The 25499-nt window shown below is 45.7% G+C and overlaps 3 protein-coding genes across 7 annotated transcripts; 1 reads left to right on the top strand and 2 right to left on the bottom strand.

The window, feature by feature from the left end:
* Positions 1 to 1410: 1410 nt before the first annotated feature.
* On the top strand, positions 1411 to 4367 carry gpr182 (G protein-coupled receptor 182). Its single transcript, XM_049753098.2, has 2 exons — positions 1411 to 1522; positions 2040 to 4367. The coding sequence occupies exon 2, from the start codon at positions 2051 to 2053 to the stop codon at positions 3134 to 3136; it is 1086 nt and encodes a 361-aa protein (XP_049609055.1). The 5' UTR covers positions 1411 to 1522; positions 2040 to 2050; the 3' UTR covers positions 3137 to 4367.
* On the bottom strand, positions 4271 to 10077 carry LOC125988207 (zinc finger and BTB domain-containing protein 39). The gene is made up of 4 exons (XM_049753097.2): positions 9936 to 10077; positions 8014 to 9051; positions 7561 to 7899; positions 4271 to 6685 (listed from the first exon to the last, which is right to left on the bottom strand). Exons 2-4 carry the CDS (start codon positions 9025 to 9027, stop codon positions 5735 to 5737), a joined length of 2304 nt encoding a protein of 767 aa, XP_049609054.1. The 5' UTR covers positions 9028 to 9051; positions 9936 to 10077; the 3' UTR covers positions 4271 to 5734.
* A 201-nt stretch (positions 10078 to 10278) lies between these two features.
* Positions 10279 to 25426, bottom strand: agap2 (ArfGAP with GTPase domain, ankyrin repeat and PH domain 2). Of its 5 annotated transcripts, none has more exons than XM_049753095.2 (19): positions 24995 to 25426; positions 18017 to 18075; positions 17494 to 17581; positions 17077 to 17162; positions 16862 to 16997; positions 16402 to 16536; positions 16217 to 16335; positions 15740 to 15886; positions 15529 to 15603; positions 15054 to 15158; positions 14709 to 14883; positions 14500 to 14610; positions 14020 to 14154; positions 13621 to 13680; positions 13294 to 13445; positions 12962 to 13052; positions 12548 to 12770; positions 12182 to 12434; positions 10279 to 12073 (listed from the first exon to the last, which is right to left on the bottom strand). In XM_049753095.2, exons 1-19 carry the CDS (start codon positions 25155 to 25157, stop codon positions 11867 to 11869), a joined length of 2520 nt encoding a protein of 839 aa, XP_049609052.1. In that variant the 5' UTR covers positions 25158 to 25426; the 3' UTR covers positions 10279 to 11866. The 5 variants fall into 5 exon arrangements, with proteins under 5 accessions (XP_049609052.1, XP_049609048.1, XP_049609053.1 ...); XM_049753091.2 differs by lacking the exon at positions 24995 to 25426 and adding an exon at positions 20328 to 24678; XM_049753096.2 differs by lacking the exon at positions 13621 to 13680 and having other exon boundaries at positions 24995 to 25424.
* Between the last annotated feature and the right edge of the window lie 73 nt (positions 25427 to 25499).

Below are 25499 nucleotides of genomic sequence, written 5' to 3' on the forward strand. Positions count from 1 at the left end.
TAATCTGCACAGGACCCGGCCAATGTAAATGTTTCTGCTTTTTTTTTGCTTTATGACCTTTTCCCATATTCCAAACTGCCACTGCAGCGGAAACACAACACGAGCACACAGCCCTGGTAAATTGCCAAAGACTATTGAATTAATAAAACCGCAAAAATCAATCCATCAGGTTTTTCTTCACTCTTCCGGGGTCGGGTTACCTGGGTGGTCCTTTCTTCAGGGGGATACGAGGCCTCGGTTGGCATAGACGCCAGCTCTTCCGTGGCCCTAATGGAAACAAAATCTAGAAACATTGGTAAGATGGATGGATACATTTGAAATCTCCACATTTCATAGCTTAAAGACCAATATTTACAAAGTGGGAGATTTTTAAAGACACGAGGATCATGCAAGTAATGTTTCACAAATGTGACCCTGGCACAGAGCATATAGTGGAGAACACTATTTTCACATCTGAAATGGAATTATTTCTATTCCTCAAAGCGTTAGAAAAACATCTGTTCCTATTATTCCTGTCAATCATTTTTGCAAGCAACATTTGTTTACATACAGGCTTAACTTGCATTGCCTTCTTCCATGCCAGCTACTCAACAAAGTGTTTTTTTTTATTTCCACTATTAGAAGTAGATTGATCACTTTGCTAAAATGTGATTCCTTAGTGAAAATGTCCAAATTGGGTCCAAAGTGTCACGAGTACAGTCCGGCCACCATTCTTTTCCAGCATCGTTTTTGAGTGGCTCGGGCATGTCGGGAGTTCACAGCTTCCCAGTTTTCCACTGAAATCCTGTTCCACTCTGCTCATAAAATAGGTGCTCTCACTTTTGCAACATACTAGACAGACAAAACAGATAACTCATGTGATGCTAAGGAAGTGTTTGTGTGCAGCTATGTTAAAGGGGCCCCTTCCTCAGCTTCCCTTCTCCCCAAACCCAACTTGCCTGTCTCGTGTGTCCCTTTCCTGCCATTGTTGTGCGCTAAGCTATGGCACTTGTTTGAATTTGTACACCAAATGTATCAGCGACGTATTTTATGTGATTTCTATTTTTTTTTTCTTTTACTATAATGTTGTCTGACTCCTTGACCAATAGGTAAAAACATCAGTCTATCTCTAGAACTAACAAACTAATTGCAAATTGATGGAAACCATCATTCAGAAGATTCTTTGTGCCATTTTTCTATGGTGATGTGTTGACATACTTGGCTAACCTAAAATGGCAGCCTCGGCTCAATAAATGAACACTGTGATAGTTTCCAGCATTAAATACAAATGTCCTGGTGATGATGATTATTATTTTGCCCTCTTAACCCTGAAGTTGAGGTGAGGGAATCGCCGGATCCACAATTTTGCAACTTACACAGGATGTCCTGTTAGATCTGTGTGTGCGTGTGTGTGTGTGTGTGTGTGTGAGAAAGTGGGGAGAAGGCAGAGTGGGACCGGCAGAGAGCTCAGACATCCATCAACATCGGAGCTGCAAAGCATCTCCTCTAATTTGCAGGCAAGGAGACATCAGGATCCCACCAGGTACGCTGATCATTCATTGGAAAATTCATTCAAAAATTGGAATACTGCACTATAAAAAACCTTAACTTAAACACAGACTTTATTTCTCTCTTGTCCATTAGGCTGCAAAACATACCTATTGTTTGAGAGTTAAACTTTACTCCAACTGGGAAAAGCCTTATTCCTGATTGGTCTGTCATACTGATGTTTTGTGATCATATTCCAGTAGTATTTTTATTTTTTTTCTAGAACTGAATTTGACTTACTGTCACCTTTGATGAACAAAAAAATGATAGCCGTCTGTGGAGCAAAGTAGGCAGTTCACACATCCAGCTCTGGAAAAAACAGAAGGGGCCATTGCACCTCTGACCAACTGAATTTGACTTGATAATGAATTTAAAAAACATTGAAGCGTAATGTTCTGCACCGTTTGTACATTTGATTAAGTGATACGTTCTGCACATTGACAACCGCTGACAGAAGATTCCAGAAAGCATTTCCTTTCAGTGAGGTCTCATTTTCTCTTACTTGTTTCCAGAGCCGTCCACGATGAGCGCAGACAAGCCCAACATCTCGCAAGTCCCAGCCAATGAAACGGCATGGTTTGTGTCCCAGTGCACCCTGGAGCTGGATGCCGAATACCGCCGCATCTGCCTCTTCCTGCTCTACCTGTTTGTGTTCGTGGTGGGCCTGCTGGAGAACGTGGTGGTGCTATGGGTTAATTGGCGGCGCCGCCACTCGGCCAATGGCGTTCTCTTTTGCGTGCTCAACGTCAGCCTGTCGGACATGATGGTAATCATCGTGCTGCCCTTCTTCATGATGGAGGTGACGGTGGACCGCGTGTGGCTGTGGGGCCGCTTCCTCTGCAAGCTCACCAGTCTGGTCTACGGTATCAACTTCTACAGCAGCTCCTTCTTTCTGGCCGCCATGACCTTGGAACGTTACCTGTCGCTAAACCGGCCGTCAGGGATCGTCTTGTTTCCAGCGACGGGCTGGCGCCGCTGGGCCCTCTGCGGAGGTCTCTGGCTCTTCTCCCTGTTCCTGGCACTGCTGGAGAACGTCCACGTGGACCTCCTGGAGTGGGACGAGCCAGGCTGCTATATGCTTCCGGAGGGCAACTATGCCGAATGGTTCGTGTCTGTGGCCTTTCTGTGCCTGATCTTCCAGTTCCTTGGGCCCGCCTCAATCATCATCACCTGCAATGTGCTGATCGCTCGCACCGTGCGTGCGGCACCCGACGTGGAGGGCCGACGGGACGTGTGGTTGGTGCACGTCTACTCTCTGGTGTTTGTGGCCTGCTGGCTGCCCTACCACCTGGTCATGGCGCTTATGATCATCAGCGACCTGTCGCCTGGTCTGTTCAGCTGCAACGTTGTGGAGTTTGTCTACTTCTCATTCAGCCTGGTGCAGAGCCTGTCGCTCTTTCACTGCGTGGCCAATCCCGTCCTCTATAATTTCCTGAGCAAAGGCTTTCGCGACAACCTCATTAACGCCGTGGTCAGCCGCCTGCCCCGGCAGACGGACACGGGGACCAGGCCCAACGGGGGAGGAGGAACAGGAGAGACAGCTTGCGACAAGGGCTCGCGCCGCAAGTTGAGCGACGTGAGCACCAGCCAGTCAGATCTCGGGTCATGATTGGAATTTGCTTGCAAGTGGACTCTCGGTTCTTTAGTGGCTGATCAAACAAGCGATCGATTGACTCCCACCCTCCGGCATTCAGGCATGTTTGGTCAATTCATAGATGTAAAAACCACAGACATGACAAATCGTGGCCACGATTTAGATAGAAATGCCCATTTGTGGCCACAAACTGCACTCACCAGAGCCCCTATCCTGCTGAAGTGTTTTCGAAGGACACTCATGTTAATGCTCATGCTCATCAAGGTTCGTCAAAGGAAGCAGATGTTCATGAAATGGTTACCAGATATTTACTTTTTGTCGCGAGGGAATTTCAATTTCCTTGCAACAAGAAAAACAACAAAAACTGTTGGCAAAGATCTGCGACCTTGAATAAACCCTGACATGAGTGTTTATGAATCGAAAATGCACATAAATTGGTATTTGTGAGTGCAAAGTCACGCTGACCCTGAATATAATTAAAAAAAAAAAAAAATCAGTAAAAACGGATATTTTTTAAAAAAGACAGGACTAAATGGCAGATTGGGGAAAAAAATACTGGGAAAAAGCAGGGGTTTCCACAAAAATGGGATGGGTTCTATATTTTATCTAAATTTAATTTCTGCCCCTATTAAAATGAAATATGCACAGAGAACGCGCAACGAATCACGTAAAAAAATGGGACTAAATGGAGAATTGTGAAGAAAATAAGCAGGGGCTCCTGCAAAAAAATGGTGATAGGTTATAACAATAATTGAAAAAAAATAAAAATCTGTCAAAAAATGGAAATAAGTGTTATAATGAATATACTTATGTAATGTTTTCTTTTCTTATCTAAGCCATAAATTAATATGATTTTGTTAAAGCCTCTTGAATGTAAAAGCACTAGAGCTGCTTTCTTCACAAATTTCACAAAAAATGAACAAATTAAATTTAACACCATTACTTATGTTTGAAAGAAGGTTTCTGCTGATTTTTTTTTTTTTTTTGGGTCATTTCCAAATGAGGAATTTGCCCCAAAGTTTGAACAATAAAGAAGGGGAAGAGCTGGTGTTAGGACAATAGCAGGAAGAGGACGACAAGAATTTTACAAGGGGCAAGGGTGCACGCATAAATGTGCTGAGTCATCACGGCCTGCTAGCGATGGATGTGTTCTTTTTTTTTGTATCAAACAACCATGCATGATGACACAATTTCCTTGGTGGATTTGTTCTATTCTTGTTAATAAAAAGGCATTTACAAAGACAAACACATTGTATAAAGATGTACATACAAAGTCGTCGCGGTCACAGTATCATAAATATGAGCTAAGGCTAATTTCAAAGTCAACATGAAACATTCTGCGAGTTCTCACTCTTTAGGTATTTCTTGAGTGTGTCCAGAAAACAGAAATTCATTCTATTAATATCATTCATGGTCAGTTGGGTAAGCAGAGTGCAGCCTCTCTAGAATTTATGTAGAAGTAGAGGATGTTGCACTTTTTACAGAAGGTGCTCTCCATTTTGTACTCAGACATCCAACTTGTTCTTGGGACTCACAAATCAAGTCTTGTTATTACTCAGATTAATTTAAAGAGGAACTCGAGTCAAAAATGTTTGTCACAGTAATATATTCCATGCAACAGTATTCTGAATATTTGGAATAGTTTCTGGAATATGCAATATCCACTTGTTTTTATCTCTCCTATCGGGCAGCCATTTTCCCACTTGTTGACAGAAATGACATTACAGGATCAGCTTGTGAACGTCACATGGCCAAACACAGAAAACATAATTTTCGTTACTTCGGCACTGTGATGTCATTTTTCGTTGACAGCAACTTGCAAAATGGCCACCCCCTGAGTTAGAGCAAAACAGGTGGACTTAGTGACTAAGCTGCTTAATTCATATTTCACAAATGCAATATTAATTAGAATGCCATGGTTAGAATAGTGAGGGTGCATAGAACATATTATTGTAAAGAAATGTTTAACTTTTAAATAGACTCCAAAACTACTGTAGCTTTTTTGCTAAGAAAGACATTAAAGTTTCTGGAGAAGGGTACGCTGCTGTGCTCTATTTGCTTAACCGGACAATGAAGATATCACCGGAAAATATTAAACCCACAGTTTTGTATTTCATGAGCACGTTATGCCTATTTTGTGGCCATAACTTAGTACAGTATTTTGTTTCAGTCGAAGATAAAATGTTGTGGATGTGAATAAACAGGTTGGAGTCCGATCAATCACTCATTTTCTACTCCCTGATCCAGGGATGACCCAGAAATGTTTTTCATCGAGAGCGAGTAAGAGCGGGATTTTTATATAGAGGCTTCTAGAGTTACTAAAGTTAAAAAAAAAAAAATCTATTTACTTGTGCGCCATTTTATGCACATAAATTACTAATTTGGATTTTGTATGCAAATTATATGTATATTGTGGCTACAATAAACATTTTGTTATACTTGTTCTGTCACTACAGTTAATTATTTTGCGGCCCTAAATGACCATTTTGGAACTATGTACTTAAGTATCCACATTTTAGATGCCAACTACATCTACCACAATCGAGTGTTTAATGCACATGACCCCCTGACCCCTACACACACATACACACACACGCCTCTGCCAGGAGTCATTCAAGTATCCATAGAAGTCAGCGCTTCTTTGGAGTGGTCGTTATACATGAAGGTGTGCTCAATGTTGAAATCGGCCGGCAGCTGGTCCTTGTGGAGCTCCATATGTGCGGCCATCGTCTTGAGCGTAGAGCAGTAGAGGCCACAGACGGTGCAGCGATACATGAGCGCGCCGGCGTGCGTCTTGAGGTGGCAGATCATGGTGGAGCGGCCTCGGAAGAAGCGCAGGCACACCTTGCACTGGTATGGCTTCTCCCCCGTGTGGATGCGCAGGTGGTACGTGAACTCACCCGAGTGTGCGAAGCACTTCCCGCAGTAGCGACAGCGGTACCATTTCCCGCGCACGCCCACCACCCCGTCGTGTCCCGTGCTCCCATTGGTCAGCGCAACGGAAGATGAACTGTGCGTGGACCCCGGGAAATACTTATCAGGAGAGCAGAGGCCCGTTCCGCTTCCTGGGCCTAAACTGGTGCCACTTATCTTTCCGAGACCTCCGAGCTCTCGCGGAGAGGAGGAAGACAAGGGTGGGGACTCCAGAGGCTGCTCGGCCTTACGCTTGCCTAACAAGCCAGGACCCCCTCTCCCTTCCCCGCTGCCCCCGAAGGACTCCGATGTGTGCTGGCTGAGGTGGCACAGGAAGGCAGAGGGGGTAGGCAACGTCTGTGGGCAAAGGAAACAATTGAGCGCCTCCGTTCCCGAAAGATTTTCTCCCCCTACTGTGACCACTCGGATGTCCTCGCGCTCCTTGGCGTCCTCGCCGTGCGCGGCCACATGTGCGTCCAGTAGAGGGCGCTCTACAAAGCAACGGGCACAGTACGGGCAGGGGAAGACGGGCAGCGAAAGGTGGGTGAGGGCGTGCCACAGCAGAGAGCACAGGGAGCGTTGGGGCAGGTGACAAACGCCGCAGCTCAGGCTTTGGGTGCACACGTGGCTTAGGACATGCTCTCTCACCATCTGGTAGCAAACAAAAAAAAAAAAAGGCATGTGAGAAAGGTTGTAATGTTTATCCTGAGACAAAGTTAGGAGATTTATTGGCGTGCACGCTGCAAGCTGTATTTTTTTTATCTTATCAAAACTTTCTTATTATTTTGAATAAATAAAATATATTTTATCATCTAGTATTGTGCTGCTTGTTTTATATTTTTTTTCTCAATGTATTTCAGTGCCACAATTGAGGTACCTTATGCAGGTCCAGCATGCATGTCACAATTTTCAAATTGTTACGCTACTTCAAAATGATAATGTGTTTTGGAATCATTCGTTGCCATTCTTTCTAGCTTTTACAATTCTTTAGAAATCAGCAGCAGACTATCGATGAGTTTTAACAGATCTGTCTCTGATCAACAAAAAGAGAAAACGAGGGTTTTGGTGAAAAAAATATATTGAGAAAACTAGCGACTCTGACACTAATATGTTTTGCTTTAGTGACACCCCAAACTATATAACAACAAAAACAATACAAAGGGAATAATAATTTCTTTACAGATAGAATCAAACATAAATAAAAAGTGCTTGAAGTTTACTGACGAATTGCATGGCTGAGGTTGAAAACCAGAATTTTTTTACATTGCTGTTGCAAAATTGTGGGGGGATTCCAAAAAAAAAACAGCATTTCAAAATATAAAAAAAAAAATAAGGAAAAGAAAGAAATACCATGCAAACTGAATATTCAGAGGTCAATTGTAGTGTTAAGTTGTAATATCATCCATCACCACTAGATGGCTTACAGGTGCCCTTGCTATTTAACAATGTGCATAGGCTTTATATTTTTTTTCAGAAAAAAACAGTACCTCAAATATTGGAAGGGGCGGCAATTATGGATAGCAAACCTGGAAGTCCTTGCTGAGGCCTTTTGCGCACACGGCACACCGTAGCTCACAGCCTTGGCCGAGCTGCGCTAAGGCACGCACGGACCCGCTCTCCCGCTGGTGGCGCAGCAGCTTCTTTTGGCTGCAGAAGTCCAGGTGACACATGTCACAAGAGAAAAGCTGCGTCCCCACGTGGGCAAGAGAGTGGGAGATCCCGGCGGCCCGGTCCCGGAACGAAACGCCACACAGACTGCACTGTCCGAGCTCGCTCACGTGGCTCTCGGCGTGTCTCCGCAGCGCAGCCGGATCTGCGGGTAGAGGAGCCGCGCAGGCTTGACATAGCAGCACGTCTCCCAGAACCTGCATAGGAAAACAAAAACAATCGGTCGTATGAACATGCATATTGCAGTGGTTACGTTCCAGAGCCAAAATCCAGCATAGTTGGCTGGCTAAACACTATCCTTAATAAATGACCTTTTCGTGTCCGTTTTCCACAGAGAGGTCGTCTTCATCCTCGTCGTCCTCCTCATCTCTCTCCTCCATAAAGTTGTCGTCATCGCTCAGTTCAATGATCTCGCCTGCCAGCCGCCCCCACTGCTCCTCCGTCGTCTGTCCAACTGCGCCATTGAATCGCAGAGCTCGCCGTTCTTCGTTCCCCTGCGAAACCAGCAACTCTTCCCCGCTGCTAGCGAGACCTTCCGAAGGAGAATCAGGAAAGGGACAGGCGAGGGATGGCTCAGAGTCGCTCGTCTTCTCAGAAACCCTCGGCCTGCCTTTAACTACCTCCTCCACTGTCTGCTCTTTCTTGGTTAAGAGTTCAGCATCCACAGAGAGCGCCTCGCTGCTTAAAACGCAGCGTCCCGGTTTCTCTGCAACGATTTGCCCATAGCCTATAAGAGACTGGATGTCTTCTATTTTGAAGTCCATGGGCGCAGTCCCAGCTGGAGACCGGCGCTCCGGCACCGCACCGACTTTGGCGTGAGGTGACAGGGCACCGGCAGGGGTCGGGGCAGCGGAAGACGACAGAGATGAGCAGGAGGCGGTGGAGGAACAGACGGAGGAGGCAGCCGGAAGGTCTCCGGGGCTGCCGGCCTTGGCGTTAGCTGACATGGAACCCTGCAAGTCCGGGAAGGTGGCATGACACGCCCTTGCCAGTTCACTCAAGCCCAGCCTCTCAGCCAGCTCATAAAGAACCCCGACATCTATGAGATCCGTCAAGATCTCCCCAGTGTACATGAAACTCAACACCTTCTCAAAGTTAGATGGGGAAATAAACTCCAGCGAGACAGGGTCGGTGCGGACCGACGGTGCCTGGCTGAACAAGTTGCGAAAGTACGTGCCAGCGCAGGCCAAAACGGCGCGGTGCGCCGCAAACGTGCGCTTGCCCACTTGCAGGGACACATCGCAGTAGCGGCCCGATTGGCGGCAGCGGTTGAGCTCGGCGAGGAGGACGCTAGCATGGCCGGGACCCTGGAGACGGATCCTCATTTTTGCTTCTGGCCTACAGGCCACCTGAAGGAGCATAAATTAAATAATTCAGCTATCATACAGTCCACTTCCAATTCTCAATGGGGAATATGTGCTGGACCCATCAGCTAACTGTTAAAATCCCAAAAAGTTTACAAATGTCTTACTTTTACGAACCACAAAGACAGTCACTTTTCATTGATGACCACAGAAAACAGAAAATATTTACGACTGAATTTTTGAGGATTTGAACAAACTTAGTTAAACAAGGTCTCTAAACCAGTCATCGATTATTACAACATTGATTATTTCATAATCAATTAATTGCCGGTTAATCAATTAACTGCTGCACCTGAAGACTCAAAATCCCTTCTCTGCATGACATATGATATTTCATTTTACAAAAAGCTTTTTGGACGAACTGGTTATTTGGGTGGAACCAACCCATGTTCTATTGATGATTACTAAAGAACAGAAATGATGAAATGAGCGCATGAAATGAGTATACTCTTCTTTTTTGGTAGGTTTGGTGCCTGTTTTGTCACAGAATTTAAATTTTTGTGGGTTTTGAAAGATCAGTCCTTGAAATGCTTGACAGATAATAGTAAAATGAATGCCCAAAAAAAAACTACAGTGATTTTGGCGGGGAGGGTGCTGAACTTGAACAATGGCATGTGAATTGATGGATGATGGAAATGTATTTGATGGTTATGAGCTCGACAGTGTACAAGTCCCGTCACGTGCTCCTTGACGTCATAGGGTTTCGCAACGTCAACTAATTCACGTGATTGATGACATTAATTCATGCGTGTAAGTAGAACTCGCCGGGAGGTTAAACATAATACGTCATTTCCAACAGGCGTGAATTCCATTGAGAGCAAAATGTGTTAAATAAGCAAATGGCACCTTGTGTCCTTGCAAAAGCTTACCTAGTTAAGCAGTCATTGTGTTGTCGCTTCCTCGCTTCTCGATTGTGTTTACAATGACTTAAAAGGAGCTGTGACGTCATCAATATTTAACAATCAAGGAGCTCTACTCGGATCGCATGTTGATGGCGTCACGCGATGAAATGCTCCGTGGGCTGGCGCCCTCTTCAGGCACAATGAAAAATGTAACCAAAAAATATAGCAGTCTCTCTCTATCTCTCTCTATCTCTCTCTCTCTCCCTTTTTTTCAGAGGGCCGATATGAGTCATCCTGAGCCAATGTAGTTATTCAGTCTGGCGCCATTACACAAATTCAGTAAAAGGTAAAGGAGTTATCAACACAAAACAACATTTTAAAAAAAGTTTATTTAATACTGGGATTCGCACGACCCACCAAGTGTCAGAAATAACATACGCTTCATTCGTAACAGTAAACTCATGGAGTAGACCTACACAACAGGAACAGGATATCAATCATGGAATCGCTTCTCCTCACCTTCAGTCATTATCCCAAATGACATTTTATTACATAACATGGATGTTGTCATAAAATTATGAAGACAATGAAAAAAAGAACAGGTGCCTTTTAAAAAGAGCATTTAAGAAATCATTTACAAAACTGATTGATTGGTTTCCATTGTGTCTTTGTTACAGAGAATGTAGTATAGGTTTAATTACAGCATATTAAAACACCTTATGTTGGAGCAGTAACAGAAACATATATTGACACATTTCATGTTTTCCCAAGTATTCCGTCTTGGAGAAGAACTACCAAATGACCTCGGGCGCTTCTCAAGGCCAAGGCCACCGTCAAAGGGAGGCAACAGGCACACAACAGGCAGACATCTCGTAGCTTTGCTCTTATTTGTTAAAACAATGGAAGAAACGCTGACATGAATACATGAACAGATCGTCTCCTCAGCACGAGCACACACCGCCTGCCGTATTATTGCACTTGTTCTGGAGGAAGTCGAACACAAGTCCGCTACAAAGAGTCTACTGAAGTCGGCAGCTCCCCGATATTATACATGGAATGAATATTGCTTGCTTCAAATGGTTAGATATGTTGCTCAGTCTTCCGAGACATTTGATTTAAACCAGAGGTGGGAGGAAGTCACAAATGTGCAAGTCATACAAACATCACAAGTTTTAGCCTTTGAGTTTTAAGCAAGTCCCAGGTTACTCAGGCAAATATAAAGCGACTCAAGTGAAGTCCTCACTAAATTTCGAGCAAGTCACGAATTGGATTAAACAAGTCCAACAATAATGCTCAGTCACAAGAAATATTAGCACATTAGTCACCTGTACCTGGCTTGGTAGCTACTGTGCTAACACATTCACATTGTTTTTTATTCTTCCAAAATCAGTGCCAGCGTTGTCTATTTCTTTACAGCCTTCTTAATTTGACAATAAATGGACATGAAGCTTTTTTTGACTAACTATCAGAAGGCTAAACTGTGGGGTTAACAGAGCTAACTTATTTTTACGTTGTAATAGCTTTTATGTTTCTTATCTTGGAATTTTAAATTTATTGCTTTATTGTCTTCTCAAATAAACATGACACCAGCGTCATGAAGTGGCGTCATCATAGCTCACGAGAGTGCCAAGTTGGTGTGGAACACACACACACGCACACGCACAAATAAATTTCCTTTCAAGAGCAAAACAAGTGACACAATATCATAAATTTGTGCATCTTCCAATGTAAACACGCAGTTCAAGTCTAGGTCAAGTAGAGTCAAAGTTGAGCTTTTCATCATTTTTAACCAAGATCGTCGCAAGTCCTAAAATTGGTGAGATAAATCTGACTTGTGTCAAGTCATGTGACTAGCGTCCCCCACCTCTGCATAATACTCAATCACTCAAGTGTGTTAAAAGTTTGACAACGGTTCCCAAACTCCGGCGGTCATGGGGAGGTCAGCGTCCACGGCCAGGCTACGGAACGTTTTTCCTGGGGCTGCTTCGACCCAGGCTGGCGGTGCTGGAGCGGCGGGAGAGGACGGGTGTGGAGACGGCGGGGGAAGTCTCATTGGAGCAGCCGTGTTGGAGCAAAATATCAATGCAGCCTTTGCTTCCGCCTTTTCTGGCTATCATCATGGCCGTTTGGCCTTGGTGGTCCCTCGCTTTCACATCGATTCCGTACTGCAGGTGGAGAAATGATACAGTCACACCACAACAACACCAACAAGTTCTGAATTCAACCGTATTTGCTACGAGAGCACTTGTTCGATACGAGAAGAAGAAACGCACCCAGATGAGCAGTTGCGTCATGACCACGTCGCCGAGCTGACAGGCAGCGTGCAGGGCCGTGCCCGCGGGGGGCGGCTGAGCGTTGATGACCTCCTTGCTGCTGTGGGCGAGCAGCAGCAGGAGGCGCGCCAGGTCTCGTTCGGTCACCGCCGAAAGCAGCCGTGCTGGCATATTATCATCCGCACGCGGCTGGAGTGGCGGCACAAACGCCCGCTGTTCGTACTTGGCACGAATCCACGACTCTCTCTCCTCGCTTTAAAAAAACAAAACAATAAAGAACTCACAGACATAGAATACAGCGGGTTACAAATGTAATTTCCAAATCAGCCTTTCCTCCCCCGGAAAATATTCTGAGCGTGAACCCACCGTGAAGCATTGGGGGTGGGCTTGGCCCTTCCAAGAGTGCGACCCTCCCAGATGCTGTTGGCCGTGTAGTTCCCAATAGCGGACAGCACTTGCGTGAGCTCTCCGGGCCAGTCGTCCAGGTCCAGCGAGCGCACCCGAGACAGGTGGGTGCCCAGATTCCGATGGATTCCTGAGCACTCGATGCAAATCAGCGCGCCCAGGTTGAGACTAGCCCAAGTGGGGTCTTCGGGGAGGGAACAACATCAAAGTTGTGATTTTTAAAAAGTGCTACGTGCGCTTCCTCGTTTTCTCATATTTTTACCATAAAATAAAATGCATTCAATATGAATTCCAATCAAGCATGAATTTATCTTACTAAATGTTGGATTCAAGCGGGCAATGGCATTGCAGCTCGAGATGCACGCCAGCACTTACTTGGGGCTTCACAGTCCACACACAGGTTGTTGCCTTTGGTGTTACGGATGGCCTGCAATGCTACTGCCTCGCTCTGGCTGCTGCGTCGTGCCTACAAACACAGACACACTTTCACAACAGTGCAAATGCTATGAAAATAACAACTACAGCTTGATGCCTCTCATCTGCCCAACTGCCGCTTGTTGTGTACAGTATTCGTAGCTAATGTTTCCGCTCACAAGTCAAAGCACAAAATTCACCGCTCGTATCTTGAAAACCTCACAGGATGGGTCTCGAGAGAATCGTTTCCGGTTTGTACATATTGTGCTCATTTCCCCTTTCAATTAAGTCACCTTGTTTCTGCCACTCTCACACGATTGCAGGCTGGCCAAGATTTGACTCTCGATGGCCGACACCCACGAGTCCCTCTCCTCCAGACTGGGAGCCTCAAAGTGCCACGTCTGTCCGTTAAACGACACCACGATGAAGTCGGCGTTTTCTTCATCTGAAAGACAAATAATGCGATCGCGATTGCCTCGGTCATCCATTTTGAGCGAGCTTCCTGGCATGCTGACATCAAACGGAGGCAAGAAAGCCCACATTGCTGTGACAAACGAGACAAATGAAGACGATCGGGATTGGCGATGAAAATGTCAGTCAAATGTGAGCGCAAATGTTACCTGTCCTGTTAATGTTTCTCAAGCTACCAAAGCTCTTTAACTTCCACATTTTGCGCTTGGCTGCAGAGCGAGAGACAAGCACAGAGAAGCAGAAGACAAAGCAAAGAAAGAAAGCGCAGATGTTAAAAATAGCCCGAGAAAACATGTTCAGAGAAAGTCACATTTAATTCAAGGATTAATTCAAGGCAGAGAAGATTCATTTTTGGCTGCAACTGACTTTGGATCAAGGTGTCAGGTACAACCTGGAGTAACCAATTGCAAGGCACATAGTAGAGACAAACGCACAATCACAACTAAAGACAATTCAGAGAACATGTGTGAAACTCGCAGAACATTCCATCAGCAGTGAGATTTTTGTCACTTTATGCAAAAGGACAACATCGAGAGCTTTATTATTACCTTCGGCCTGCCCGACGACCGTGTCCCCTTTTTGATTCATGCTTTTCTTCCTCCTGTTCTTCTTGCGGTCACTCATGGGAGAGGATTGGCCAGCATCTTTTCCAGAAAATGGTCCGGATGCCCCCTCAAGGGCATCTAACAGTTTAGGCAAAGGCAATCAAATCACAGATCAATTTGCAATACTACTCTGAAGACATTTTTCTTGTACTCTTAACCTTTGAAAATAGATTACTGTATGTACTTTCTACTATTTACGTTGTCAATATAGGCTTTATTCAACCTCCCAAGCTTGCTGCCTATCCTCTCTTGGCGACCTCGCCAAATTTTATAAATAGCGTGAATGCATTTCTTTTCAATTCTAGGTCATATTAACTGTGGAACAAGTTTTCCAGTGAGTCATCTCGAATCACAAAAATATATACATTTATATTCATTGTATTTGTACTTCTACTTAAGTGCGGCTTTGGAATGAGTTCGTACCGACGCTTTGTGCTTTGGTGGACAAAGACGAGACGCAGCGCTGAAGGCCTCGCTCTCCTCCGGCAGAGCGGTCATCGAGCACAGAAAGGGTGGAAGGACACAACTGAGGGACTGACAGACAGAAAGAAATTCTATTTAGACATACATCTACAACAGGGCTTCTCAAATTAGGATTTACAGGTTCTGGGATGCTTTTGGCTGTTTGCTACCTGTACTGGTGCTCTCGGCAGCTGCCAGCTCTTTACTGAGCCCGTTGACGCCAGATGAGGCGGGAGGGACAGGCGAGGGCACGGGCGCCACGGCTCTCGGAGGACGTTTTCCCGGGACCTTCACGGTCACGCGCAGAAGATCGATTTCCTTCCCGTGCACATTCTGCATGTAGTCCTGAAATCCACAACATCTTACTCATCCGCTTCATTTGTTCTTTGCTGTGTTTCAGCAATGAAGCTTCAAAACTGTAATCTAACTGCAAAGCCGTGTACGGAAAACGTATTAAAGGTGAAGTTAAACATGAGAGAAATGTCGATGCTCTGTTATCGATGGTGTCTTCTTACGCTGGAGCTGGAGTGGTAGCACAGCGTTCCGTTTTTGGATAGAGTGACGTATTTCTTCTTCCACTCCTTGTTCAGAGAGCTGCCACTTCTTTTCCACAGGATGCTCTGTGGAAACACAACAAGCTAAAGTAGGCAATCTCTTCAGTGAAAGCTGTCCCGCAGCAACAGCACAAAGGACGTTATTAATAGAAAAGCCAACGTGACATCGTGATTTCATCTGCTTTTGTCATTTCAAATGCAAATTGAAAAGAAAAAAATCTGGCATTTTTCACTTTTCATCCATCCATTTTGCTGGGGTACAAGAGGTGAAGTACATCCTGGATTGGTCACCAGCCAATCGCACACATGTATAGACAAACTTTCCAAATCACACTGAATGACAATTTAAAGTCCTAAATTGAGAAATATGGAATATGAAAGCAAACATTTTCTTCCGCTTTTTTTTATTGTGAATTTTATTTTGGTTGGCTCCTACCTGTTTGATGGGGATGGGCCGAGTGCCGCTCGTGTCTCCTTTGGCATCAGCAACTCTCCTTTCAGAGTCCCGGTTCTGCAAGAAAAGCCCAACAATAGGGGGAGTATGCGTGACGTACTCAAAACATGCCAACTGGACAACAAGTGGAACAAGTGGTGGCATGAAATGACGACAAAGTTGTGAGATGGCAGCGGGCGCTAACACAACTGACCTTGAAGAGCGAGGGTCTTCGAGGGATGCTCTTCAGGGAACGAGAGCTGCCGCCTCCCTCCCCGTGCGCCACCCTCAGCTCTCTGTGACCGAGCATGGGGGTGGAGGGGAGGGAGCAAGCGTAGCCGCTACTAACGCCATTAGTGACCTGAGAGGAAAGGTCACAAGGTGCGGCGGGTGATGACATGATGAGAATGAAGACGCTGAATGTGAAATGTAAAACAACTCCTGCGTCAAAGAAGCAAAGTCTTAGACAACAGGAAGGTGATGTGAGAGAGACCAATCCTTCAATGGTAACTGGTCATCCCCAAGGACCACATGAACAGCCAGTAGGCCAGTTCTAAAAATAGATCACCACTCTGTGATACTGACATAGGGTTCAAACTAGTTGTCAAAGATTGACCACTTGTGGGTTTAAGCAGTTTGGGTAACCACAAAAAATGAGTGGGCAGGACACAGCGCCATGGGGATTTCCAACCTGTCCAGGGAAGGAGGCCGAGCCAGGCGTGGAACTTCCGGAGTGACTGGGAGAGTTGGGGAGAGACTTGCAGGCCTGCAGCGCCGCCTGTTTCTTCTGGGCGACAATTTTCTGGGCAGCTGGAGAAGAGAAGCAGGTGAATCTTTTGGTGGTGATGACTCAGTCGCTTCTCATCCTATGCTCACCCTCCAAGAATACTCGATCGACATTGAAACCGTAGGTGGCGCAGGTCTCGTAGAAGAGCGAGTGACGCACGTCGATACACAACTGGCGGGCTCTTTGGTCCTCGATCACACGTGGGTTGCTGCTGCTGATTTTATCTAAACACAAAGATATTGGCATTTCCCCCAAAAAATTATTTACTGTAACACATCAGAGTGAGAAGACTCTTGTCTGGTTGGGTGATGTCCTCCCTGATGTAGTCAAACGGACTGACAAAGGAGAGAACCACTTTTACGGCTCAACAAACATCATAAATAAAGCAAGTGGATCAGCAGGGGTTGCCCTCACCAGGGAAATGCGTCCCGATTGACGAAAGGATCCCTCACTTGACAATCGGGAAGCACTCGCCTCATGAATATTAACGTCCACCCCGCCGTTCTCAACCTGTTCTGCCAGTACGAGTCATGGGACCGCTGCTCTCACCTTGAGTGCCAACAACGATGACGGGGACGTCCGCGCGCAGCGAGCCAAGCTGGCTGTAGAGCTGGTAGAGCTCCTGGAAGCTGCCTTCGTTTTCCAGACTGAACACCAGAATCACTGCGTCCACCCAGTCGCTGAACTGAAGGAGGCAGAGAACGAGATGAGGAAGATTGCGCCCATCACGGACCACGCATACCACCGCGTATCGGTCCACAAACCTGCGCGTCGGGTGGCCCGGCTTCCTCTCGGATCAGTAATAAATAACTCTGTCCGTCCACAAGCACCTCCTTTTTATACCTGCCACCTGACAGAGACAAGTCATCAAGCACCATCGCATATTCAGAGCATGACACATCCTGTCTTATGCAATGTGTTGGAGAGGCTTGTTACAGACTACACAAGATTAAAAAAAACAAGCATATTGCACTTTTGGTCACAAGAAAAGCTTACACAAAGATTTTGCACAAGAATTCAAGAAATATGTATTAACATATTTTCACAACTTGATTTTTTTTTTTTATCAGTGATGGTTTTGAAAAGCATATTGTCATTTAAATTCTTCAGTGTAACTGTTAAAATGGTTGCTTTGTTTTGGGTTCTTCAAACGTTGCTATTAAAAGTCAGGTTCCGCTTACCGTCGGGTTTCTCAAGCGCAACATAACTGCCAGTGATGTATTTGGTCACCAGGGCCGACTTGCCACTTTTCAAACTTCCCAGAATGCCCTGAGAGAAATGAGTGGAAAATTAAAAATGAGCCACTGCTTTCACTGTTCAAATCCGTTACCTCAAATACACTTTTTTAGTCTAGTAGAGAATAATGCTAGAGTACATTTAATGTTTTTATTATGTTTGCAAACGTTTTCCTTCTTTTGTTTTTTCCTTTTTGTCGCCCAATCTGTTGCTCGCTTGCATTCCAACTGTCATCTCAGCCAGTATGCTTTCATTAGCCAGTTTCTTCACACTATTGACATTGACGCTGTTCGTTGTTCAGGGATGGCAAATGTGCTTACGCTGATTAAAATATATACTTTGTGTGTGTGTGTGTGTATGGTTATTTATTTTTATTTTTATTTTTATTTTTATTTTTATTTTTATTTTTATTTTTATTTTTATTTTTATTTTTATTTTTATTTTTATTATAACAGCATACAGCCTCACCAATCTCAGCTCTGGGATGGGTCTGCCCAGGCTCCATTCCTGGCTGTTGGCGATGTTTACTGCAGACAGAGAGACAAAAACAGCGACATGACGAAGGCCTCATCAGTCTCATCATGATCATTAAAGGGCAGCCTTCAGGACAGCCCGCGGTGAGCAATAAATCAGAGCTCCCTGACTGGGTGTCATCAGCACACGTGTGGCCCGGCCAACTGCATTAATGAATGTAACCTTTCTATCACAACGGGGGATCCAGAGCTCTGCTGCCACATTGCTCGTTAGCCAATTTATTCCCCTTCGTGCGAGAAAGGACTGACAAAGCCTGAGGAGGAACTCTACACCACTACAAGTGCCAGGAGACCAAAACTCTCAACAATAACCAAAGTTGGTTATTTGTGGTCAGATAAGGGTCAGTAGATCAGTGTACAAGATGCAGCGTATATTAATTGTGGCCTCAAAATGACTCAATACACAGACATTGTCTCAACCGCTGGCACTAAACGTTAGAAGTCTCCGTTCAGACTTCCAGTCAAAAATATTTAGCACATCTACATTGAAACTGGATGGCTATTTTGTAGTCTGCAGCGTTACAAAGCACAATTTTTGCATGGAACCACATTCATAAGGTAGTTTCATATCAAATTTGGACATTTCATATCAAATTTGGAATTTGAGTCTCAGTCTGAACAGCTCCAAACTCACAAATGCGTTTGGACTATCCGTGACGCCTTTCTATGCGATGCAAGACCAAATTGCCCCAATTGAAGTTGGGAGCAGTAAAAAAAATGGCGCACATTGAAGAAATTGAAAAGAGCCGGTCCCTGGCTATAAAGTGAGTGGACAGTCAGCCGTAAAAAAACTGATTCGAGGAAGAATCAGAATTTTTGGTCAGATTTATTCTCACGAGAAAACACACAAAGACAAGCAGAGTGAGGCTGTCAAATGCCCGACTATCAAAATCGTCCACCAAGATGATCCTTCTGTCTGAGGTTTGTTAAAAGTATATCTGTCCAAATAAGACTCATTTTCTTTCATGTTACTGCACATTATGAATTGCATTGAAGCTTGATTCAAGAAAACTGCGTATTGAATCGAAATCTGTCAGAAAGATTGCGATGCATTGTTTTCTTGAAATCGTTCAGCCCAAGCTCCAGGTATCACCATTTTACGACTTGCATGGAGCAAAAAGATATTCATAGACTTTGGCTTCATCTTTGTCCTTCATCCCGAGCCAAAACTGATCAGACATTGTGATTCTTCAATTGCTCCGCTGCCCAGATTTCCACAGAAAGCCAATTACCCACGCTCTGTGGCCCAAACCAGCCGTGTGGGATCCACTTAGCAGCCACATGTAGCTTACCAGTCGACGTTTAACGCTACCAATCTTCCCATTTCATTGTTTTGGAGAGGGATTTTGTGACAAACCTGTGTCGCTCACACACACCAACAAATCGCCCTCCTCCTCCACCCTTGTGTTTCATCAGACTCTGCCTCTGTAGCAGCAGCAGCCATCCTGCCGGTTGCCATGGCAACACTTCCTCCTGCCCTAGCTGGGTGAAACTGCGTGTGTGTACTCGTGTGTGTACTCGTGTGTGTGTGTGTGTAGTCTAACGACTTGAGTGAATCCACAATGTGCCTGTGTAACCGTGTGAATGCACAATGAATGAATGAACAGACACACTCACTCACTTATACAACCACAACTGTGAACGATATCTCAATGTTCGAATACTATTGATAAATAAAACGGTACTGAATGAAAGTGAACGTGACAGAGGGAGGGAAATACATTTCCAGCACATGAAGTGGGCGGACTTCAGAAGAAACCCTCTTGGCTGTTAATAGCCCTCTTGACGTGGGCAAGGGTATTTTGCCTCGTGCTTTTTGCCGATGCGACCGTTATATCTTTATGAGCTAAAAATCACCCCAAGCAGAAAGACCCATCTGGACCACCAGCGACCCCGCCCCCACCACGCCTTGGAATCATTATGTGATTTAGAGCTATGCTGGGAACGCTGGTTTTATGTGTGCAAGCAGATTATCCCTCCAGCGGCGTGAAATCAGCCCACGCTCAAAGGGGAATAAGATTAAGACTGTCCAAGACGATTGGATCGTGCGCTCTCAGATGAAAGAAGTTCATCTGTCATCAGTCTGAATTTGCACATTTACAAAAGCTTATTTCAGGACACCCAGTTTGGTTCGAAATACACGCAGAGAATACTGCAGACACACCAACCGCACCCAGATAAACAGGTACGTCAGTGTCCAGTTCCTTTATCATGAAAGGTGGGAGTGTGCGTTTGTGGACACCTACCTTCCTCCTCACTGGAGTCCCTCTGAATGAAGACAGGAGCAGTCGTTGTGGATGACCCGGCCAAAGCGGAATTGCTCTTTGTGAAAATGCCACTGATGAATTTGAGCATCTTCCTATCCTTTGAGGCGCCCCGCTGGCCCTGCTGGGCCTCCCTGCTCAGCGCCAGGTCTTCAGAAAGACTGTTCAGGTCGCTGTTGTCCAGCGTGCGACTTTTGCCTTTACGTGGAGCTTTGCTTGCCTGGGTAGCAGGTGCAGGTAGGGAGGTTGAACCTGACTTGAGTCTATCCTTGCGAGGCATGTCTCTGAGCATTGCGGCCACCCCGCCGCCAATCTCCAGCTGTATCCCAGCTTGGACCTCATCCCGCATGTCCCTCCATACTTCAGTCCGGCTGGCCTCAGCCCACGAGGCCCTGCAGGGGCCGGGGGAGCGTGTGGGCATTCGGCAGTCCTTGCGATCCAGACTCTGTGCCGAGGTCGGGCTGCGATCGCGACCCTCCCTGGACTCCCGGCCACGGGTGGCCACGCTGCTGTGAGACTTGAGCAGACTCACGGGCCTCTGGCCTACAGGACGGATGGGCAGGCTGGTTCTGGTTGGGGTACGAACAGGTTCAAGGGTCTCTGTTGGAGGTGTATTGGGCAGAAAAGGAGGCCAAGGTTGCTTTGTTTCAGGGGCGCAATACGTCTTCTCTTCTTGAGTTGCGTCTGTGTCCGTCGACTTGGGAGTCATGGCTCTCTCAGGTTGTAAGGGGATAGAAAGTTTGCACAGTGGTTTCTCACAGATAGTTCTGGGGGCATCACCAGCGCAGGATGAGTCATCTTTTAACTTGCTCAGAGGTTTCCTCCCTTCTTCTTTGACTTCATGTGATTTAACCCCTTTGACAAAAACAGGAGCTTCAGCACCCAAGGTTTGGACCTGAGTTTCCCCAGCTTCACTCTGTGCTTCAGTCTCCACCTTTCTTTCTCCTCCCTGGCTCTCCGCTGACTGGCTCCCCGATCTCGCTGTGGCATCCCTCTCCGAGGCGCTGCTCTGGACCTCCCCTCCATTCTCCTCCACTGCCTCTACCTTGACCAAGGTGAGGGAGATGAGGTAGGTGGTACGTTGCTGCAGGGCGCCGCTGTCGCTCATGGGGTCCAGCTTCAGTTGACAGACAGGAAATGAATCAAAGCAGACGCTAGGAAGTCAACTAATGACAGTTTGCCGGAAGAATCCGACGGTGCAGCTGAGACAAAAAACTTGCACAGGAGATCAAGTTTCTCCTTACGCCAGCAGAGGGACTGTTGGCTTCATCCATTCCCCAAATCTCTCTTATCCTTTGTTTGGGGTTTTAATTGAACTCACAGAGAATCTACACATTCCATCGCTTTGGCACGCAAGTCACGGAAACTCTTTTAGTCCTGGAAGCTGCCTGCGTGTGGCGACTGAAGCTGATAAATCTTCATTAACGTGCGCAATACCTCATTCGTGTCGGACTTCGATTGACCTTATTTTTAGCACCTTCCATCTGATGTGTTACTCATCCCCACGGCTTTTCCTGCGCGAATAAAGATTCCGTTCACGACGACAACTGCTCTGCGTCTCGTACGTCATCCAACACGGGATCAATGGCAACCGTAAAGTGACAAGGTGAAGTCTTTAAATATTCAGTAGGGTCACCTCAAAGAAGCACGGTAGAGTGCAGCCAGGGATCTGGATCATGAGCTCTCATTGCCATTCCTCAAGCCTCACGTGTGGCAGGCAGACAGGAAGGACATGGACTACGGCTGAGGTGGATGGAGAGAAGATGCCAGAAGAATTCCTGACGGAGGTAAACCAAGGAGTCAGAGCGCGTCTGGCCATCACGCCCCTCTCGTAGTCTCCCCGGTCGCCTGAGTCCTTTGAGCGCATGAAGCGTTGAGCATGACAAGACGTAGGAGACAAGGCGAGTCACAGCTTAGAGCAGCAGAGATGCCGTAGCACAGGTCCGACGAGTCTGAGGCACGCTAAGAGCAAAGAGCTGCATGCCCCTCCTTGTTGCAATCCACACAATCCTGCTCCTTTGCCGATTTCTCTTGCAGACTGTGCTTGCTTTCTGCTCTTTACTGCTCATCCCTCCTATCCCCTCCTCCCCTTCATCTTTCTCCCAGCTTGCCGCCGAGGCAGGGGTGGGGTGTCTATGGGGGGGCGGGGTGGGGGTGCTAAATGAGCGGAGAAATTGGAGACAGTGGAAAATATCAGTGGGAAAAAGGAGGGGCTGGTAACCAAGAATGCAAATAAAGGATGGAGGAGGGAAAGGGGGCACTCAAGATTTTTTTTCCCGAGGAATAATTTTATCAGGACCATCCATCTGTCCTCAGCTGTCTGTCGTCGTGCATATGTGTGCGTGCGTGTGTGTGTATACGTTCGTGCATGTGGCTCCTCCTCAGTGGGAGGCTTGGCTTGTTTGTTGCTAAGGTGTTACAATCTTCCTGGCGATGGTGGCACAATCATCTCCTCCGTGTCCTTCCTTCCTCTGTCGGTACATTCTGTAACGCCGCTTCACAATGCTTCTCTACGTGTGTGCGTGTCTGTGGGTGAGCTTTTCTGTGAGTGTATTGATCTGTAGCGTATTGCCTGCTACGGCATGTGTTCATTAGCAGAAGTGGGAAAGCTCTGGTCTCAGCAGGAGGATGGGAACATATTGGACATCAATAGCTGGGCCACAGAATACTATCTGTCATCACACACTTACTTAGATGTGGAATAACATGCAATTTCTCATCCTCATATCTGACCAAACAAGGATCCTTAGACCTTTAAGGATCTAATCACCATTAGATAACATTCATGGTTGCGCCTCTGTCAGTGTTACCTTGATCATGCCAAAAATAGAACATCGTTTTTGGTGGCGGGGTGTGGCATGGGATTAAAAAGGATCCATTACGTCGTGGAGCCCATCACTCAAAAGTAGCAGCACTTGTCATTTTTCAGTACCATTCCTGGCGTCAATTCATAAGCAATATCAGACTTGATTGTGATGTCATATTGTTGCCGTGCAGTAAAATCAATCATTATGATCATGTTAGGATTAACAAATAAATTCTGATCACATACACAACACAAAGAGAAGACAAAAACAACAGGAGGATTTATGTTTCTTAGTCGGGGTGTTTGAACATGAGCAAGCATAAGCAGCTGCTGCTACAATAAGAATGCATCCAGCTCTTTAAACCTTGCTCCACAAAATTTCGTGTTAATTGCTCTCGCAAAAATGCTCTGATATGACATCCGAGGATACGCGCAACATGGCAGAATCACAATCAGACTGTCCACCTGCTCTGCCTGCATGCTCCTCCCTCCTTCTCTCCCGCAGTCCGCCCAATAACCACTCACACGGAATACAAAAGAGCCAACAACTGCCTTTGGCTCAAGGGGACAGACAGCAATGGCGGCCACAGCACGCTAAATTGTTTTATAAGCATCCAATATGAAATTCAGAAGCCTAAAATAGAGTCACAATCCAGAGCATGACTGCTGTTCAGCAAACAATGGCCAAAGGCAGCAGTCACGCCGGGTGAGCACCCGTTTCTCCTTCATTTGCCCTCTCTCGCACACGTTAAGTGCTCACAAACACATCTTCATTTCACTCCATGGAGCAGCTTTGTCGAGGAGACATCTCTCCTTTTAGCATCAGTCAACTCTGAACTCCGACATCAAGGCCCCGCTCGCTTTGATCCTCAATCCAGACTCAACGCTCCAGCCTAATTATACAAAAATTCACTTGAATGTTGTCAAACACAAAAATGGAGGGAAATTGTTTCAACAGGAGCCAGAACCTAAAAAGACCTCAAAGCTCAGCAAAACACCCCCAAGGCAGCTTATTGGCCTTGGAGTAAATATTACAAATGTTATACGGTAGATTAAAATAAAAATAAGCTCATTTGTTTGACCTCAGTGAAGATGACCTGATTTATCTCCTGTTTTATTTGACATTTTCTGACATTGACATCACTTCTATCACTTGATACCAGAAAAGTGGCAATATAAGCAAAAATTGCCTGCGGGAGCTTAGGTCATTTTAACAAGAAGCGATGAGAAGTGAAGGTTGCGCGGAAACGAGGTAGACCTCATCAACGTCGCAAGAAAAGGCCCATTTGTGTGAACGGAAGTGGCTTTGAGAGCGGTTGCTCACTGGCAGACAGGAAGTAGACCGCTCATCGCTGCAGCCAGCCTTCAGTGCATTCAAACATAGCGCTACTACTCACATCGGGGAAGAAAAATGAAACTTTGGGTGGAAGACTTAACGGCTAACAGGAAATGCAGCAGACGATATCCATCACAACACCTCATACATTTTCAAATCAAACTCACAAAGCCAAATGCGTTGTATTCGCATTACCCACTCAAGTTCTGGGAAGCACCGACCATACATTGCATGATTTTTTTTTTTTTTTTGTAGGGCTGCAACTATCAAATATTTTTAGAATTGATTATTCTATCAATTATTTATACAAATATACAATTTATACAAACCAAAATCTAGATTGAAGTGGATTGCAAAATCATTTCCCAATAATTGTTTATCAAGGTGTTGTTTACTTGGTATTTTTTAATGATGAAACAAAACTAGAAATATCAGCGCAACTCCTTGGCGACTGATTCATGTGGGCCAGAAAATTATTTATACCAAGGCTGCAAAAGAGCGGCTTACCTTCTATACTGCGGAGATAAACTTTCAGGCCTGAGCGCAGCTGCAAGTCCTCAACCCTTTCCAGTTGCTTGTAAAGTCTGTTGATGCCACTGTGGAGCGATTCGAACCTCTTGACCTCTGCCTTGATCACGGCCGAATTTAGCAATTTGTTGTTGCCACTCATGATTACACGTGCCGCAAACACAAGGAACGATGCTCTGAATCACTCGGGCCCATCGAACCGATTTCCACTGCATCAGCTTGAGTCAAAGAGGCGTCAGAAATAAAAGAGGGCCGAGTTCTCGTTGAAGACCTTTCAAGTCAGCATCCGTCAAACCTTCCTGTAGGTTTGAGATACACTGAACTCACTTCCCCTTCTCAAGTTGAATTTGTCGGCTCTTTAAGGGTACTGCAGTTGCGAGCATGACTCACAGATTACAATCTCCACTTCCTTTGCCATCAAATATTTGTCCTACCTGCACTTGTTTACTGCTTACTGAGTGTATGGAGTAGAGGCGAGAGGAAG

The sequence above is a fragment of the Syngnathus scovelli genome, chromosome 2 (genome assembly GCF_024217435.2).
Source record: "Syngnathus scovelli strain Florida chromosome 2, RoL_Ssco_1.2, whole genome shotgun sequence".
Taxonomy (NCBI): domain Eukaryota; kingdom Metazoa; phylum Chordata; class Actinopteri; order Syngnathiformes; family Syngnathidae; genus Syngnathus; species Syngnathus scovelli.